At 34.7% G+C, this 19,144-nt stretch overlaps 2 protein-coding genes and 1 long non-coding RNA gene across 3 annotated transcripts; 2 read left to right on the top strand and 1 right to left on the bottom strand.

Moving 5' to 3' along the window:
• Positions 1–3,636: 3,636 nt before the first annotated feature.
• On the top strand, positions 3,637–11,022 carry LOC129896259 (uncharacterized). Its single transcript, XM_055972116.1, has 4 exons — positions 3,637–3,950; positions 4,235–4,411; positions 8,100–9,647; positions 10,703–11,022. The coding sequence occupies exons 1-4, from the start codon at positions 3,936–3,938 to the stop codon at positions 10,736–10,738; spliced, it is 1,776 nt and encodes a 591-aa protein (XP_055828091.1). The 5' UTR covers positions 3,637–3,935; the 3' UTR covers positions 10,739–11,022.
• A 1,019-nt stretch (positions 11,023–12,041) lies between these two features.
• Positions 12,042–13,791, top strand: LOC129895020 (uncharacterized). Its single transcript, XR_008767714.1, has 2 exons — positions 12,042–12,263; positions 13,447–13,791. It is a non-coding gene; the product is annotated as an uncharacterized LOC129895020 (long non-coding RNA).
• Positions 13,792–14,467: 676 nt separating this feature from the next.
• On the bottom strand, positions 14,468–18,834 carry LOC129894450 (TORTIFOLIA1-like protein 3). The gene is made up of 5 exons (XM_055970157.1): positions 17,814–18,834; positions 17,532–17,640; positions 16,555–17,102; positions 15,535–15,982; positions 14,468–14,872 (listed from the first exon to the last, which is right to left on the bottom strand). Exons 1-4 carry the CDS (start codon positions 18,615–18,617, stop codon positions 15,548–15,550), a joined length of 1,896 nt encoding a protein of 631 aa, XP_055826132.1. The 5' UTR covers positions 18,618–18,834; the 3' UTR covers positions 14,468–14,872; positions 15,535–15,547.
• Positions 18,835–19,144: the final 310 nt, after the last annotated feature.

Genomic DNA, 19,144 nt, shown 5'->3' with positions numbered 1-19,144 from the left:
CATGGATTTTTTTTTCATGATTATCAGATTATAAGATGAACAAACCTAATTCAAATCTTGTTAGTTTTGTTGCTGATAAATACAAAAAATTTAAGATATGGTTAATAAAAACTTCGTGTAAATTGACAACTAAAGCGAGCATCAATAAAGTTTTATATGTGCACTTTTTCAAGATATTTCCCCCCTTTATTGCACTTATTAGGAGTGTACATGTACTGGATTATTGCGAATATTTCAAATATTAACTTAAATTACTTGTGTCGAGTTTTTAAATTTTTAAATCAAACTAAACTAATAAAATTTGGATATTTCAACCTCGAGTTTTTTCAGATTTTTCGTGTTTCTCGGAGTTTTTGGGTTATTTATTTATTTTTCTCGGTAAATTTTTTCATACAAACATATAATTAACTTGTGCTTTAAATATTTATATAGTCCTACCAACATACAACTATCTAGGGTATTTTTTAAGAAAATAACACAAAATATGAGATGGATAATGACAATAAAATATTCAACAAAAAATAATAATGAAATCACATAAAAAAAATATTGCAAATTAATAGGTTATAATGAAAATGATCATAATTTAAAATACTAAATCATGCTAGTATAAGTCTAATAAGTATTAAGTAAACATTAAAGAAAAACTAAAATTAGGTTATGTACTTTAATTGTCTAAACCAATGTAAAGCTATAGAACAAATATTCAACATTATTGTCATTCATATTGTTGAATTGATTTTTTTTGGGTTAGCATTAGTATTGATTTGAACTTTATTGGAGTTACTAATATCTATGGACTATAATCTTTAAACGACCTTTCCCAAGTCTCAAACTTGAAATAAATGTTAAAAGATAAAAACTATGAAAAAGTATTAGAAATAATTATATATAAATTATATTAAAGTAAATAATTTTATGTATAATAAATTTTAAAAATTATATATATAATATAAGATTGATTTGATGTCGGATTAACTCTTTTTAGTTAAAACCAAATCAATCTAAGTATAGTCGATTTTTTTTTCCAATACCAAACTACTAGTCAATTTATTTTTTATTCGATTCGACTTTATTCACCCCTAACGTTTATTTACCAAGTTCAAGTTTAAGAGTTGAGTCACAAATATACAACACACTATTTTTTAGTTTACAAAAAGTTGTTTGTAATTATCCTCTTCTTATAGTAATAGAGAAATAATGATTTTTCATTTCAAATCAGATATCTATAAAAATCATTTAGCTTTTTAGACTTTGCGAGCGAAAGTGAATAAACACTTTTAGAAAAACATCGTCGTAGTATTTCAAGCACGTACTTTTCTAGATAAGTTTTTGAGAGGTCAAAAATATTATTTTTTTCAAAAAATAGTTTAAAAAGTGAGATGTCTAATTAAAAAAAATGAGAAAATAATTTGAGATTTTCACAAGCTAAAAAAATGGTAATTCCAAAAATACTTTTAAAAACACTTAGAGAAAATACATTAGAAACACTTTTTAAAAATTTGGTCAAACATTAATTAATGCTCTGAAGTATTTTTTTTAAATTGATTAATCAAATGCATACGGATTCTCATCAAAAGTATTTTCTTTAAGAAAACACTTCTCATAGTGATCAATTGATTTTAAAAATTTGATCAAATAAATTATTAATCTTCATATTTTTTTTTTCAATATAACTTCTAACAAAAAGATGATCATGGTAAGTGGGCCAGTAAAATAAAATGTTGTATTATATTTCCATATAATATTTCATGTGTGCGCGCGTGGTGGATGCTGTGGAAATTATATTTTCTCTTGCACTGCATATAAGTTATTATCAATTTTATTTAGTAGTTAAACTTACATTCATTAGCAGTGTAATATAAGATATATATTATAATTGTAATTTAAAATGTTATTATCGAAAAAAACATGTAAAATAAATAGTTTTTTAATTATTTTTTAATATTCAATAAATAAATATAAAATATTATCCAAATATAATTTAAGGAGACATTATGGGAGTTGGGGGTGAGTGTGGGGGTGGAGGTAGAGGAGATGGGTGTTTTGGTGGGAGAGTGTAATGTGAGCTTTGAAATTTATTTTTTCTACTTAGTTGTACTTATATATTTTGCTTCATTTATTATTTAATTAACTGTATTTGTTAAATATCTTTTTTTTAAACTGAGAATCTATTAAAAATATACTTTTTTTATCTTACATATTAGAATTCCAATTTACATATATCTTATTCCCTTCAAATTTAACTTAGAGAACCACACGGCCCACATGGATTGACTTCAACTTCAAACTATATCATTTTTCAAGCAAAGACTCTTAGCTTCTTTGAGGTTTTGCAATAAATAGGGAGAAGGTTTGATAAGTTAATAACCCGTTCATTCTTCTTTACTAATTTTTCAGAGTATTATTTATTAATTTTTTGTCTATTTTATTAAATCAATATACATTTTAAATATTATCTCTGTCGTTGAACTACATAAAATATGAATAGTCAAATTTTAAAACATCATTAATATGAAAACAATCATAATTTAAATCCTTAATATTTTTTTTAAGGAAAGTATCTGAATAAAGGATTTTAAAAAAGAAGAAGAATGGAGTAGCGGGTCAATTACTTTTATTCAAGTCATGTTATTAATGATTGAACCAACCAATTTGTCAATACACAATACTAGTTATTTGTTTTGCTTCTTTTTTAGTCGATTTTGAAAATAATATCTTTTTTTTTACAAGTCTTTAATTATAACTTTTCACATGATATGTTTAATATTATGTATTTTGTTATATTTTATATGTTATTAATTTAAAATTATAAGATTCAATTTTTTTTTAATTTTTTTAAAGTCTACATCAAATTAAAATTAAATAACTAAGAGCCCGTTTGGATTGGCTTAAAAAAAATAACTTTTATGTATGAAGTGCTTTTAGAACTTTGAAGCGCTTAAAGTTATTTTTATAAATAAGCAGTTGAGTGTTTGGATAAAAATGCTTATGATGTGAATTTTAGGGTTAAAAGAATAAAAAAAGGTAGTTTAAAAATTTAGTTAAAATATAAGGGATATAAAAGTAATTTCCATGGTCAAAGAAAATGACTTTAAGCACTTTGGAAAAAAAAAAGTTAGGAATCCTAACTTTTCATTTTTGACTGACTTTAAGAACTTTATGGCTTAAAGTCAGCATTAGACAAACACGTCCAAAAGTTAAAAAGGGGCTTTAAGTTGATTTTGACCAACTTAAAATCAATCCAAATGGGCTCTAAATTGAGAGGAAGAAGCATGTAGTATTATTAATTTCTTAAAGTACAAAGGTCAGCTAATTGTTGATGGGACCTATTCACTCAATCTGGAAATAAGTCACAATCTAGCATAGTAAATTCGTAACTAACTTTCTCAAGGCATAAACTTTGAAGTGTGAGGCTTAAAGTCCTATGAATATTTATTTATTTATTTTAAAAAATTAACAAAACGACTCTAAATATAAATATCTATTATCATTTTTTTCTAGGTTTGCTTGTAAAAAAAAACAAACATGAAAATAAAAATACGATGAAGAAGAAAAGATAGTGGGCCGCTCTGAGATTCCTCCAAAGTTGAAGCCCGTGTCTTTAGCCACCACGAATGAACAACCCAATACTGCCACGTCATCCTAAACGATCGGGCCCACACCTTTTCCGGCGCGCGCACATAGGCAACCAAAATTGTTTAACCCCAAAAAACAAAAACCGCCTCCAGTCACACAACGGTGGCCGTCTTGTAGTTCAACCCGTTTCTCAGGGGTATAAAAGTACTTTTACATAACCACACAACAGAACTTTCAGTTCATAACAGACAGCTGCTGCGGAAAAAAAAAAAAAACCACCTTCCCCTCTTTCTCTTTTACTTCGGTCTGAAAACCTTAAAAACGCAACTCAGTCGATGCTCTAAGGAAAAACCGCAATGGACACAGACGAGGTAAACCCTGACGCCGTCGTCATTCCGAAAATCCGGTCGGATTCTCACGGCGGCTCTACTGACTCAACCACTACTTATAACTTTCCAACTACCTACCTGTTTTTTTTTTATAAAAAAAAACCGTTTTTAAATTTGAGGACTTTTGTGAATAATGGGTATCGATACTGATCGTATTTTAAGTTTTGTTTGATGGTTGTAAATGTGATTTTAGTTTCATTTTGATGTTTTTTTGGGGTATGTTTTTTTTTTTTTTTTTTTGGAATTTTGATTTATTGGGTTCGCAGAGACTGACGGCTTTGAAGAGGGCGTATGCGGATATAATCTTGAATACGGCGAAGGAAGCGGCGGCGAGGATTATGTCATCTGAACAGAAAGCTGTTCGGTATAAGCATGAGCTCCAAGTGGCGAAGGAGGAGGCGCTTGGGATGCTTTTGCGTCTCAAACAGATGATGGATTCAAAGGTGATTTTTTTTAGCTTTTCTTGAAGTGGGTTTAGTGTCTTTTGAAGTATTGAGTTATGCTCTTCAATGTGTGTTCATTTGGACTTGTTGGGTTGGTTGATTGAACTTGGTTGTTGTGGTAAAATTGATTCTTGATTTTAAAAGGGGTGTCTTGCAAATCTGGTCTAGTGAGGATCTCAATGTTTTTCTTTTTTCACTCTTGTCTATATTCACTGATAGCTAGATAATTTGTTAATGAGTTGATTGATGTTGTGCTGGGCAGTCTATTCAAGGGATCGTTCTAGTTTTAGTAATGTGTAAAGAGTTTTGAGTACAATAAAGTATGATCATCTCTCTTGGAACTGAATTTCTTTCCCCTTTTTTCAGGCTCCCTTGGTGGAGACAGGAAATTTAAAAAGTTATGTGCTGTGACCTAGTAATTCAATTAAGTTTTTATGTTGGTCTTGTACTCCATTAGAGATACTATACATTTTGTAGTTCCACTGATAGGTTTTGGTAGAAGTGGGGAAGGAGGTGATGTTGCAGGCTCCAACGCTATTGCAATAAACTTTATTAGTATGACTGGTCTATTTTGCTTAAATTAGAATCAACGAGATGTAGAAAAATATTGTACCTTTGTTTTGTCACTCAAATTCATAATTTGTTCGGTAATGGATCAAGTCATTTCTATCTTTTTCAATTGTGATTCTTGCATGTTGGTATTCAGTTGAGAATGTCAATGGCTTTCAGTATGTTATTTCTTCCTTCCCATTCTATTTGAGCAAAAACATTTGAATTTTTCAAAAATGATTTCTCTTGGGATTACACTGGGTGTGTTGTTGTTGTTGTTGATTTCTCCTTCTGTGATTCCATGTTTTAAAGTTCTGTTTTCTATTTCATTTCAAGTCATGTGTCACTAGGGCAGGGAATCACCATCTAAATGTTCTGTTCACTTTTTTCTTCCTGTCTCATGACCAAGACAATAGGTTTATCATTTAAGTGAAAAGATCAGAGCAATGGTCTTTTTTTGCATTTTGTTTCTTTTTATGGTTTTGTACATGTATTTCTATAATTTGGAAGAACTTGAGCCAGGTATATTCCGAGATCAACAGGTGCTTACTTTTGAGAAAGTAAGAGAGGGTGATCATGAAGTGTCACAAGCAAAGGCATCACTGTAATTTTCAATTTACGTTCTTGATGGTGGGGCTAGAAAAAAAAATTTCTACGATGAATTTAGAAGTTAAGATCTATTTGATTCATGAAGGTAGTCAAAGGCTACAACTTGGTTTCGCACCCAAGGGTGTGGCTTAGTGGCTTAAGAGGAGAACCACGAGGTTTTAAGTTCAAATCCCATTAGAGGCAAAAAACACCAAGTGAGTTCTTTCCATCCGCTCAACCCTTGTTGCAGAGTTACTTGGTACCAGTGTCGGTGGGAGGTAGCAGTTGCCTAGTGGAAATGTCGAGTTCCATGCAAGCTGGCCCAGACCACCTTAGGAAAAAGGCTACAGCTTGGTTTCCAGTTGGTATAGCTTGTCTGCCTGCTTGTTTGTGTGTGCTTTTTCTCCTCATGGGCAGTCATATGCTTTCTAAAGGAATGCCATCTGTGATGGGTTCTAGAAATAACAATGCCAACAAACTGAACTTGGAAGAGGATTTCCAAACATCTCATTCAACAATGTTCACATATTATGAAATATATGCAAGTTGATGATACTTTGAGTCAAGTTTACATTTTAGTAATTAGAGTTACACCTTTCCTACTCACATGTTATTTCTATAAAGTTCTGGTTCTTCCAAAAAATATAACATGGTGGATAATTGACTTCTCAATGAGGTTGAATTGTCATCTCTACTCAAAAGAGTGGAGGGGGATTGAGGAAAATCCTCTTCGTTGATATAAAATTCTGACTCTTCCTAAAAAGATAGCATGCTGGATAATTGACTTATCAAAAGAATAACAATGAAAGAAAGCCGATGAATTGTTGATTGCAAATTCTGGCTCTTCCTCAAGTATGTGCAAAATTTATTCACCTGCACACCCTTTTTCCTTTCAAGGGTTCAGTTACCAAAATGTTGTCAACTGTTGGTTACATAGAGTTTCAGGATTCTTGCTGTTATGCAGCTTTTTGTATTTAAGATGATGGCATGCAGGCAACTAGTTTCTTATGGATGAAAATGTTGAATATTGGAACAAATTTCGTTTTTTGTGTGGCACCTGCCACGGAAGCCCCGAGGGAATAGATCCTTTGCTGGATGTAGTGGAATATGAGGTTGTTGGACCTAGGATAAAAGGATCCACTGACTAAGTGCTTGAGAACTTGTTTGACCCTAATGCTTTGGGCTTTATATTGGATGGATTCTGTGTAATTTCATTAACTTGGAAAATTTCCTTTTGTTTCGAATGTATTGCGATAATTGTAGGATATATTGTCTCCTTTACAAATCTTTTGGGACCTCTTACCTCTTCTGCAAGAGTTCATCTTAAACGAAGTGTTGTCTTTCTTTTAAGTTCCTTTTGTTTACCCAGTAATTTTTTTTATCAGCATTGTCGTTCATTCAGAGGCATCAGTACATAGGAGTCCAAACTTCAGTAACGCACATAGAGGCAGTGTGCTTCCTCCTGGTGTGCTCATGGTCTTTACCCTTTTGGCTGTTTGGTTTTCTTTTAGATAAGAATAGTCACAGTCACTTAAAATTATTAGGATACAAACTAGTGAGAGTCCCCTGGATTAGTTTCTTAAGGTTTTAATCTTGTTACTAGTGCTATCTGTGCAATTCTCTTTGTTTTCTTGTTTGACATTGTGATATGTGACTCGAAACATCCTTGTATGCTTCATTCTTCAAGAAATTTTTGCTAAACTAGTAACTAGGGTAGCATAATCACTGTTCATTCCAATGGATTTATTCGTCACTTTATATGTATGTTTGCATGGAAACGGTCTTGGCAGCTTCGACTTGGCACCAGATAAACTTGTTAGCATGGTAATTTGATTCCATTTTGTTATTAGGGTTCCAAACCTTCATTGAGCTCTAGAGTCGATGAATGCATATTAAAGAAATGATTAAAATGAATTTGGAACTTTCTGGAGTGAAGAGAGACATTTAGGCCTTCAAATATGAAGGCCTCACAGGATATGTGTTGATCAGTGATGTAGAACTCTGTCCCAATGTCAGTATACTCCTGACTTGGACTGTCTGTGTGTATGTTGTAGCTTACTTTTTGTTTGTCTACGAACTGAGTTATGGTTTAAAAGCCTTCTAAGGTAATTAACCACATAACAAGCAGCACTTTTGCTGTCTTGTTATTGGTTTCCAAAATTGCCTTGTCAATCTGAAACAAGGTGTTTGGATTAAATTCTTGAGACCATAATGTTTCTGTTATCAAGTATGATGCTTTCAATAATCATCAGAAAGCTGTTCAACAGCATCTACAGACTACATGTTTGGCATATATAAGTTTGACACAAATTTGAAAACCACCTTTCGCATTGCTATAAAGGAACAGGAGAGCATTTGTAGTAGTAGAAAATTCCTTTGTACAAATTAGATGAACATTTTGTTTTTAGTGCATTTTTAGAGATAGCACCAGTGATTGGATACTCTTTGTAAGTCCTGCTCAATACTTATTTTTCCTTTTTCCCCATGAATAAACATGCTCCTTACTGGTGCTTCGCGTATTCATAAGTTTTTATTTATTCTTTTGCAACAGATTAGTGAAGCAGAGTTGACTTCCTTGAGTCAACAGAGAAAGATTGAAGAACTTGAAGCTCAACTTCAGGAAGCAGAAGATATTGTGAGTGATCTAAGAGTAGAGCTGAGGGAAGTTCAGGCTGAACTTGAGAGGGTGACAAGATGCAAAGAGAAAGGAGTACAGAACTTAGAGGATGTTGACACTGCTCCTTCTGAAGAACTACACGAGGAGAACAGAGTTGTGTTGCCTCATGAATCACGGGAGGAGTCTGTGACAATTTCTAACATAGAAGTTGTGAATGTGAAGCAGAAAAATCAGAGCTATCAGTCATGTAGCAAAATAGTTCAAATTGGAAAACCTAACATTGCAGGTCCAGATTTACCCTCTATAATTTTGAGAAGTAAAGTACCAGAGCTATACAGAAATGGGTGTACACAGAGAATTCGTGCTTGTGAAGGAAACCTTTTAGATGGAGATTTATCTGTTTCTAAAGGATTAGAAAAGATTCAAAATGAAAATGGTGATGGAGTAGATGAAGGTGAAGGGATCTGTTCAGCTCCTATTAATAAGATGGATGATGTGGTTAATCCACAGGAAAATATTCAACAAGCAGATGACTTGCTTAGCAGCTGGCACCTGCTAACATCTTTTCGCCGAAAAAGAAGAGCTATGAGAAATAGGAAAGCTGATTATCCTTCACCAGGAAGCAGTCCTGATCATTTCCTGAATATTGATAAAACATCGAACACTGGTAGCTTGACTGCTCTCTCCAGCCCTGCCAGCGATTGTGCTCCTAGTGAAGATCCTTCTCAGATGGGCTATGGTTTGTCAATAGAAAAAGATGAACCAGATATGGAGCAGGGATTCACTGAAATGCACGGAAATGAACCGCAGATTGCAAAATCTTTTTGCCGAAAAAGAAGAAGAGCTATGAGAAACAGAAAAGCCGATTATCCTTCTCCAAGAAGCAGTTCTGATCATTTCCTTAATATTGATAAAACATCAAACGCTGGTGTTTTGAAAGTTCACTCCAGCCCTGATAGAGATTGTGCTCCTGGCGAATATCCTTCTCAGATAGGCCACAGCTTGTTGATAGAAAAAGCTGAACCAGACATGAAACTGGGGTTCACTGAAATGTCCGGAAATGAACCGCTGTCTGCTGAAACTTCTAGTGTTCTATATTCAGTAGTCGGGGATGAGTTAGTTATGGAAAAGATGAACCCCCCCAGACAAGAAAGTAGATCTTTTGAGAGCTTAGAGGTTCCTATCAACAGACCTGATTTTGAAAATGTTAGCACTCAGCTATCGAACTCATTGTCAAAGATAGCTGATGTATATGGTGAAGTTCCTAGCCAAACTTCGAAAGATAGAGTCATCAAATACACCTTTCAAAGAAAGAGGAAGAGAGAGCAGTTGAGTGTATCAGAAGAGAATACTCCACTTGAGAAGAGCTCTCCAAAGGCAGTAAATGGAGAAAAACTAAATGGTCATGTAGAGCCAAAAATGTCAAATTCAGCGACAGAATCATCACGGGACAGTCGCCGAATGGCACAGGTTGCGCGACAGGTTGGCTATTCTACTATTTATCCTCATAGTTGTTTCTGCTGCATGTCCATGTTTGTATATGCATAGAAGTTTACATTTATTCTCATATATATAAGGTAATAAGTGGAATGTGACAACTCAGGTATCTGTTGTCATTTACTTTCACCCATCCAAAAGAAACAAGTGACAACTTTTGATGTACTTTTAACTGCTTAAACATTTATGACAGAAAAGAGAACTTAAATGTCTGTGCAGTTTGGAGACATATGGTGGAGTGTTCTTCTGAAAGGATTTCACATGGGAATTATACTGACGCTTCTATAAATAAGCTGCAAATCGAGGAATATTTCTGGACCTGCTATTTCTAATTCTTCACAAAAATTGTCAGTTCCTAGGATTCTAAAATACCACGCCAAGGAGGCCTAGCTCAAGTCACAAAGGAATAAAATAAAGTCACATGTTTGCCTCATGTCATGACTTGCTTTCTTACCAGTAGTATTAGCAATATTCTCGTAGTTTCTTGTTCTTCAATTTCTGTTATCACCTATGTTTCTTTGTGCTTTGGTCATCAGATTATTTTGTTGTTGTTAGTGTTCTTTCTTTTGTATGTTGTTTACTTTTTTTCATTTCACATTATTTCGTTGTTACTGCTTTCGTTTCTGTATTCCATTTTTTTAACCTGATTTGAAGTGTTTTTTTTTAAAGCCCAGGGTCTATCCGAAAAAACCTCTCTATCTCTATGAGGTAGGGGTACGGTATACGTATACTTTTATCCTCCCCAAATCCCACTTGTGGGATTACACTAGGTATGTTGGTGTTGTTTACTTCCAGTCATTGTTGTGAGGTTTTCCACTGTAGAGTTTGTAATTTGTTCTATTAGCTTTCAGTTTGTGTGAATATGTCTCCATTCACGTTTCTCTATTGGAAGATAAAGAACTCAAGTCATCAATGATGTGTAGCTTCTTGCTCTCGAGTTTTAGAAGATTTCATTTCTGAAAATTCCTTCCTAACGAACAGTGAGGTTTGAATCCCGTGATCACTTGGTTTTGCTCATCTTCTCTGTGTGTTTTTGGCAGCTAATTTCTCTGTCTGAGAAGAAGTGGTGGAAGTGAACAAGAGTTCACACCAACACGAGTCATGGCAGCAGAAATTCATGATGTTCTTTCCACCTCTGGAGATCATTTCCAGAAGGACGTGACGGATAAGGACTGAGAGTTGATTGAACTGATAAATGAAGGCATGATATTTATTAGGTTGACGATGTTCTTTTTGTTTCAATACTGTCGTACTATGATATATATATATATATATATATTTATATGAACTTGGCATTGTTTACAGTTAATGTTTTAATTATTTTCAATAAGAATCTCAATTACATGTTTCGATTTCTGCATCTAGTACTTTCCTAGATGACGATTCTGGCGGGTATTTTGGCCTCAACATTGCTCATTTAAAGTGTTGCTGATTTCTGGAAGATTGAATTTCTTGAAGGGTTGCCATTGTTGAATTGCTTGGAACTTCTAAAATTGCTCTTTCACCAAGTCAAATGTCTTTCATTTATTAGCAATTCATATTTTACCAACGTACAAGTGACTCCATTTACCTCACGTAAAAAAAAGGATGAAAGGTGAATGATGCAAAACAAGATTTTTTTTCTTTTTTTCCTTGTGGATCAGAAGTATCAATTTTACCATTTTTTTTTCTTTTCAAAAGCAACATTTATATTACACATTAAAACTCCTAAAACAAATAGACAATGCAGCCTTATTCTCGACTAATCCATGTAGCAAACGAACGGGAATCACTCTTTGGAAACCTCGAATAGACTGAAGACAGCTTATACAAGTCAAAATTTATAAGAAATATATATTTTGAGGATCGCTAAAGCATATCAACAACCGAATGTACCAATACTAAGCACACTTTATTTGAAGTTTATGATGATGGAATTGACAAACACACTTTTTCATATTGGAATCTAATTTGGAAAAATCATCTGGGTGAACACTTTTTAATAAATAGTTACTAATTTTAATAATATTTTTTTATTTATTACCATCTATAACAATACATAGCAATATTATGATATATTTGTCATGTATTGAAAATAAATTATGCATGCAATATAAATGTATTATAATTGTTTTAAATATATTATGCTTATTTGGTAAGAAATTAACACAATATATTATAAGTGTGTGATAAATATATTATTCATGAATAAAACTTATTTTTATATAATTATTCTCCGTAATATATATTAAAATTGTATTATAAGTATTTAGTGAAAAAAATATTATTGTTATAAATGGTAAATATTTTCTTAATATAGTATATATTTAATTTTTTTATAATCAAATACTAATTTTAATTAATTTATTTATTTTAAAAAATGAATAATTCGGAATAATTAGTTATGATTAAATAAGAAAAACAATTGTTCCAGTTGGGTTGCGATTCAATTGGGGTTTCTGCAATTTGCAGCAAGTCGAGCTGAATATGGGGGTAGTGGGGAAAGCAGGAGATTGGGCATTTAAGGCGTTCTCGGCGGGGCTAGGAGTCGCTACCATATTCTTTGCTGCTACTTTCTCCGCCAACGTCTACCGTGGTCTCTCTTGGCATAACCGACAATCGGTAATCACTTTTTCATCCACATCTCAATCTGTTTCTCATTTCTTTGTTTCATCCAAACCCTAAAACCTCTTTTCCTCATTCAATTTAGACGAACACCAAAAGATCTTCTTTTTCTTCTGTGAGGAATATGTATTTATCACTCTTTTATTTGCCTTATGATTGGAGACATGGTATTCAGAAAACATGAACACGTAAAAACCATAAAATGCTTCCTTTGTTATCTTTAGACTAGATGGTGTAGATTCGAAGAGTTTCCACTGTTTCTACAAACCATTAGCTTTCCCAAAGAACTGAAAAAGTATGGGGGAAACTGAAAACAGCTATAAGAATTGATTAAACTCATGCTCAAATGTCAATACATCAGTATTGTATAGTTACTGATGCCAGATTACCAATTATTGGAGCACGAAAGCAATAGCTCGTATTTTGCATTGGAGTGGGAACATCTTGCTTCAATAGTATGTTGGGTTTGGGTGTCACTGGAGTGTGTGCTTTCAAGCATGAACAACTTTACTTGCACTCCATTTTGAGCCGAGGGTCTATCAGTGACAACCTCTTTCACCTCAAAGGTAGGGCTAAGGTTTGCGTACATCCTATCCTCCCTAGACCCCACTTGTGGGGATACTACTGGTATGTTGTTGTTATGTAGTTCTATCCTGTAATTGTTCTGTTCTAGTATAGTTGGCTGGTTGCTTGTTCTTTTCCTATTTAGTAAAACTACTAATTTTCAGACAGGTGACCAAAGTTCTGTGTAAAAGTTGAACGATGAATAAAAGCTCTAGAAGAATTTTGATGTCTGATGTCATTTCCTTTCATTTATGGTAATAAGTACGGTTGCTTCAAAGGTGAATCTGTGTTACTACTCAAGTGACCATCCGTCATGGGTTGTTTTTTGTAATTACTGTGTTGTCAATGGCAAATCTCATGAAAGTTGAACTATAATCCCTCCAGTCTTTGGTTACAAGTCCCTGTGCTCTTTACGTTTTTGTTCTGCATTCTGCTTGTGAACTCTTTTTTTATTTGTCTTTGGTAGTCTGTACTGATGTAAAATTCTTTTCCTAGATAATTATATGCTAATTTTGACATCTGACTATTAAACATTGTTTCCATCGCTACAAGTTGTTTATTGAACTTTTAGCTCAACTAGTCATCTATCTGATATTCAAGCGTTTCCTTCCTGTAGAGGATTGGGAAGGAAGGATCTAAAGTCCTGCAGCAGCAAGAATGACGGTTTGAGAGGTCCTACACTTTCACATCGCGTTGCTAGCTGAGCTCATCCTATAAGTTCTGAATCTTTTTAAAGTGATGCAATAACTTCAACACGAGTATGATTTACATTCTGTCCTTTCTGTTGCTGGCCACATTATTTTGGAGTTGTAATTCGAGATACCTATTTAATTATAGCATCTGATAACCGTTAAAATGAGATTTGAATGATGTTTGAAATTCATATGCGTGAAGTGAAATTATACGATCGGATTGAACTGATTATTCACATGGAATATTACTTTTCCTGGAAACTTCTAAATTTCCCCTTCTATTAGTAATGTGGGAAGAAAATAAAGGAGGGAATCATTTTTCCTCTTGGACCCACAACTTTAAATTCTTGAAAGAAACGTCAAATGCTATTCCTTTCTTTTCTTGTTTTCTACCCAAATCAAAAGACAGAAATGCATCTCCATTTAAGTTCTTATTTCCATAATTTGCCGTCATCTTTTTTATTTTATTTTTACAGTATCATTGTACACAAAGTCTTCAGCAACTATATGAACTGTTTAATGATTTCTCAAATATGAGACACGCCTAAACAATGGAAACGAACAAAATTGAATAACATTTGATCAGTATACAACTAGAACTTATAGCATCATAAAAAAAAAAAAAGGCATGGTTAACCAATTGATTGGCCGCGTGGTGAGTTGAATTATGACTGCTCTCGCCAGTTAAGACTAATTATAATTGGTACTTATGATTATGAAGCTTTCTGGTTAGTTGGATTTCAGTTGTAGTTAATTTAGTGGGAAAAGTCACCTAAGTCTTAAAGACCCACGGGACTCCAAAAGACATTTTTTTTCATATATACAAAAAATCTGAATTTATTTGACATAAGGGAGTGTACTGAAAAAATTATTTCATGTCGCAGGTTGAAATTTTCTGAATTCCCTCGTCACAATTCATAGTTCCACCACGGGGCATCATCAATATAGACACACTGGCAACAATCATTTACATATTCTGATATCATTTCAAACCGTATAATAACAATGCGTCAAAAAGAATAGAAAACTATTTCTTAGCAAAAAATGAAATAAACGAAATATTCTTCTATACGAGATCAACGTTCATACCAAACCCGCCATACAATGATCTGGCTTTCCTTTTAATATCTGTTCTTTGAAATATCAAAAAAGTAGAACATCAAAAGGTAACACTAATTCTGAAGAAAGTTTCTTTGAATGATGTGGGATAGGTTATAGTGGCAAAGCTTACTGAGTGAATAACCAAGGCCGAAATGCACAATATAGTACAGTTCTAGTAAGAAACTGCTTCCTGATTCATTCTTTACAATCCCCTACTACAATGCTCAGAGTCCATGCAGTCTCAAAAGCCTGGAAACACACGCAACCATGGAAAGCAGTTTCAGTGTACGTTCCTCCGGTCATCAAAAATAATATTTGTGAAGAATTGTGTAAACATTTGAATAGCTGCGTCTTTTGTATATTTATAAGAGGTCCACTAGTAGTAAGCACAAAAGATCCAGGGCCAAGGTGCCAAGTAATAAACTCCCTAATGTATATGTATAAGCTAGAATAAATTTTTAACTACTGCACATTTTCATTGGTGCATTAATTACAAAGAACACTTATTGCAACCCTCCCAACAACCCGTCACATGAAAAAGCATGGAAAATGGATTAAAGTAGGACACTACATTTGATTGTTACAAAGTAATGACAAAGAGAAGTGTTCGTGTGGTCATTTTTTGAAAAATAATTGGGGTAGGGGAAGGGCAAATGTGGGAGGAGATTACAAGTTGGAGATCGAACCCTCACTCGCAAGGTGAAAGTTCAAGTAGTCAACTAACTGAGTTACACATCATGCTCAGGGAAGGATAGCGCTCCAGTATGGACAACAGAAACTGACTATACACCCAAATCCCAAGTAAAGACCTTTATCTGCATATGTGACAATTGTATCCGAAGGACAAAAACCATATTTTCTAATAAAAATGCAGGAAATAATGGGAAAAAATTAAAAAAATAATAAAGTACCTGACAAAAGCTATCATACACCATTTCGCAAATTTTTTGAAACTCCACCAACTGAAGGTTCAGATATTCTCTGTGGATCACCATGAATTTCAGCTAATGGGTTCACAATAAACCCGCGACTACTATGGAGCCGGTATCTCCTATTCCCCAACTTAAGTCTTTCACCATTTCCATTCTGACCAGCTACATTGCTTATTAAACCTGCTGATGAGGTTCCACCAGAAGCAGAGAAGTGTGAAGTTGCCCCACGACCTTCTGTTCTCTTCCAAAGTTTTGAAGTCAAGAATTCTGCACCTGGTAGCTTGCAACAGATGGATGCAGAGTTGGTATTTGACATTCTTCCAGATGACATAGCCAGGTCAAATGAGATCTCATCTAATGCCAGCTCCAGACCATGAACACGTGTCTCCAGAGAATGCATGCCACTTTGTGAGCTCCCCATAAATTTCTATATTTACAAAGATAAGAAAAAGTTTGAGAAAAATACTCCAGGAAGCATCTATGGACTAATAAGAAGAGCTAAGATTTATGAAATAATGATCAGGAGAATTCTATGCTCAATATATTATAAAAAATCCTATGCATACTGAGCTGAAATTGATAATTAGGCTGGAAGATCTTACCAATGAAAACATGAGAGTTGCATATAGCAGCATTTTGATCCAAAGGAACTGATATATGTTTTTAATCAAGATCCAAAGGAACTAATATAAAACCAGAGAAAGTTAAAAGTTTGGGCTCTTTGTAGGATTCAATCATTGAAGTAAAAGCATGTCGCAGCGTAAGAAATAGGTTCAATACAAGGACTCATTTCCTTTTATATTTCATGTTTTCCGTATATCTTGGGAAGTAAGGAAAAAGGCTTTGGTATTAAATATAAAATAAGTGCAGGCATGTTAATGCATCTTAGTCACATTACATTGTATTTCTTTTTCTCTGACCGACACTTTCACTCATACACCACTCCCCTTACGAATTGAAATCATAGAAGCGGAATTTCATCACATATTAGAAAATTACCTGGAGAAGATCTAACAAATTGGACTGCTGAGTTTCAATTTGAGCAAGTTGTTTCCGGATCAAAGAGAGATCTTCACAATCTTTTGGGTTCCTACAGAGATCCTCAGTTTCATTGCTGACAAATACAGTAGATTCTGATATCTCATCTTGATATGGAACCACACGAGATCCAGCCTTCACCACACCATTCCTGGTTTCACTAGTGATCTTACTAAAAAGAGTACGTTTGACTCCAGGATTTGTATGTGTTTCCAACTTCTTGTCTTTGCCCAACTGTATCCCATCTTTGTTTTTGTGATAATCCACAGAAGAACCATGAGGAGCAGAAACTTCAACTTTCCATGGCTTCTTGCGATCAAGTTTGCGAAAGATTGCTGGACCTGATTTCTTTTCAATACTGTCCAGAGGACGACCTTTTTGGGCAGCAGGAGCAGTGGAATTATCTGCTACAGATGACTTGTTAGCCATACGTTTTACACTAAGAGCACTGGAGCTCACAGCCCTAGAAGTCTTTAAACCAGGCGGGTAACGTCCATCACTTGCATTTTCTATTTCAAGGACACAAACATGGAAAACATATTAATTGATTCAATTTCACAAGCAATGAGTATAAAAAAGATTAAAAGTTGGGTAATTTAAGAAGCAATTAAACTACCCCAAGGAAAAAACTAAAAAAAGAAGCAACTAAACAAAACTAGATAAAACAACATCAGCATACTGTAAAATAGATAGCAGTAGCAAAAGATCTTATGATGAATGAACAAAGAGGATTGATGAAATATGGAAAAAAGTTAACTAACAGCCAACCACTTGCATAGATAATCCGTAATTTAGCACAAGAGACCAACTACTGTTTAACTTGGGAACAAAGAATGAACCTGAACTTGACAAGATGCACCAAAGGTAATTAATGTGAAATAATACACTAAGCCTAACTACATTAGAGGAAAGATAGGGTGAAAAGCTGGTAAAAATACCTTTGGAAGAGGAGTTTGACACAGGAAGAGGGGAACCATCATCAGACAAATCAGGGATTCCCTTCCATGCTTCCAACATTTGATTCATCGTTTCCCTTACTGCCTTTACCTGTACAATTTAATCAACCATCTTTAACTATCGGGCGAAATTGCATATCTATGGTACCAATAGATAACAATCAATGGTAGAAGTCAATTTTAATTACAAACAAGTAAATCGAACTAAATCCGGATCAGCCAAGAATGAAAAGAGCAGATATAAACTAAATGTAATTGACAAACCTTATCGAATCGTTTCGCCTCGAAAGTCTTCAAGCAGGGTGCTTTAAACTCGGCTAAAGCGTCTCCCTCGACTGCCGCGAGCCTCAGCAAAGCCTCTGCACTGGATTTCCGAGTCGCCCAATCATCACTACTCACGAATTCCACCAAATACGGCACCAAATTCCTCACAATCTGCTGACTGGAAGCTCCTCCAACTGCGATCACACTGCCAATTAGTGTAAGCAATGCTGCCTTCGCTTTGAAGCTATCACTCTTAAGCAACTTCTCAAATCTAGACAACGACTTCCTCAAGCAGGAAATATCCGGATCTGGCGACGCGTCGACAGCTGCCGACAAACACAAGGCAGCACCGATCTGGGAGTTCATCTCCTGTTCCGTGTAAAGTGCTTCGAGGAACGGCTTGATAATGGTAGAGAAGGGAGGTTTAGTCATGTTTGACGAAATGGAAGCACAAGCAGAGACGCAAGCGCTGCGTACGGCGGAATCCGGGTCACGGAGGCGGCGGACGACGGCGGTAAGGAGTTTTGAAAGATGAGGAGAGAGGGAATCTCCATGGTGCTCGGAAAGAAGGGAAATAAGTCGGAGACATTGTTTACGGACTGGTGATTTATCCGAGGAATCAGTGGCGGCAATGGAGGAAACGAAAGGCGGAATTGCTTCAGGGGAAAGGGTTTTAGCAATAGACTCGAGTTCAGAAGCCGCCGCCGAATGTGTATCCCGGTCGGAAAGCTTGTGGAGGCATGTGAGTACCCGGTGCTTCATATCACGTGTTTGGTTTTGGTTTTGCTTACTGTGGACCGACATTTTCACCGACAACTCACCGGGAAGCTGATTTCTAGGACGGTAATGGAAGTAGAAATTGGCGTGAGAAAATCAAACGGGGTTACTGTAAAGGCGGCGGCGGTGGTGCTGGAGGTATCTCCGGCCTCATCTCAGAGGTGCCGGCGGTGGGTGGTATCTTTTGTGTTACAATGCTTTATGGATTTGGTTTCTCTCTCTTTCCGCTTTTTATAGAGAGTGGGGAAACTGTAGCGAGGAAGTTACACTTGAGAGAAGCCGTTAATTGAATTTGACTGTTTATTAGCCTAACAAAACGACATCGTGTCGCCAATGACGCACGATGTCGTTAAGCATCGCGCCAGTTCGCTATATTTCCCTCCTTTATTTGATTGATAATTATTGTCGTATTGTGTGTATTATATTTTACTTGATTAAACGAAACAACAAAATCAATATTTTTTTCATTCAATTTTACTTTGTTATATTTGGACTTCGCATAATGAATAAGTTGAAAATAAACAGAGAGTGAGTAGTAAAGTAATTTATTTGTT

This window comes from Solanum dulcamara, chromosome 7 (assembly GCF_947179165.1).
Source record: "Solanum dulcamara chromosome 7, daSolDulc1.2, whole genome shotgun sequence".
In the NCBI taxonomy this organism is placed as follows: domain Eukaryota; kingdom Viridiplantae; phylum Streptophyta; class Magnoliopsida; order Solanales; family Solanaceae; genus Solanum; species Solanum dulcamara.
Note: the sequence above shows the minus strand (reverse complement) of the source record. Positions and strands in the feature narration are given on the sequence as shown.

What these genes read in the sequence shown, in the direction of transcription:
- LOC129896259 (XM_055972116.1), top strand. An exon ending in AACAGATGATGGATTCAAAG is followed by an intron (nt 4,412 to 8,099) that starts GTGATTTTTTTT and finishes CTTTTGCAACAG; the next exon opens with ATTAGTGAAGCAGAGTTGAC. An exon ending in TGGCACAGGTTGCGCGACAG is followed by an intron (nt 9,648 to 10,702) that starts GTTGGCTATTCT and finishes TGTTTTTGGCAG; the next exon opens with CTAATTTCTCTGTCTGAGAA.
- LOC129894450 (XM_055970157.1), bottom strand. Translation starts at nt 18,617, where the DNA reads ATGTCGGTCCACAGTAAGCAAAACCAAAACCAAACACGTGATATGAAG. An exon ending in AGGCGAAACGATTCGATAAG is followed by an intron (nt 17,641 to 17,813) that starts GTTTGTCAATTA and finishes TAAATTGTACAG; the next exon opens with GTAAAGGCAGTAAGGGAAAC. An exon ending in GTCAAACTCCTCTTCCAAAG is followed by an intron (nt 17,103 to 17,531) that starts GTATTTTTACCA and finishes TCCTTGAAATAG; the next exon opens with AAAATGCAAGTGATGGACGT.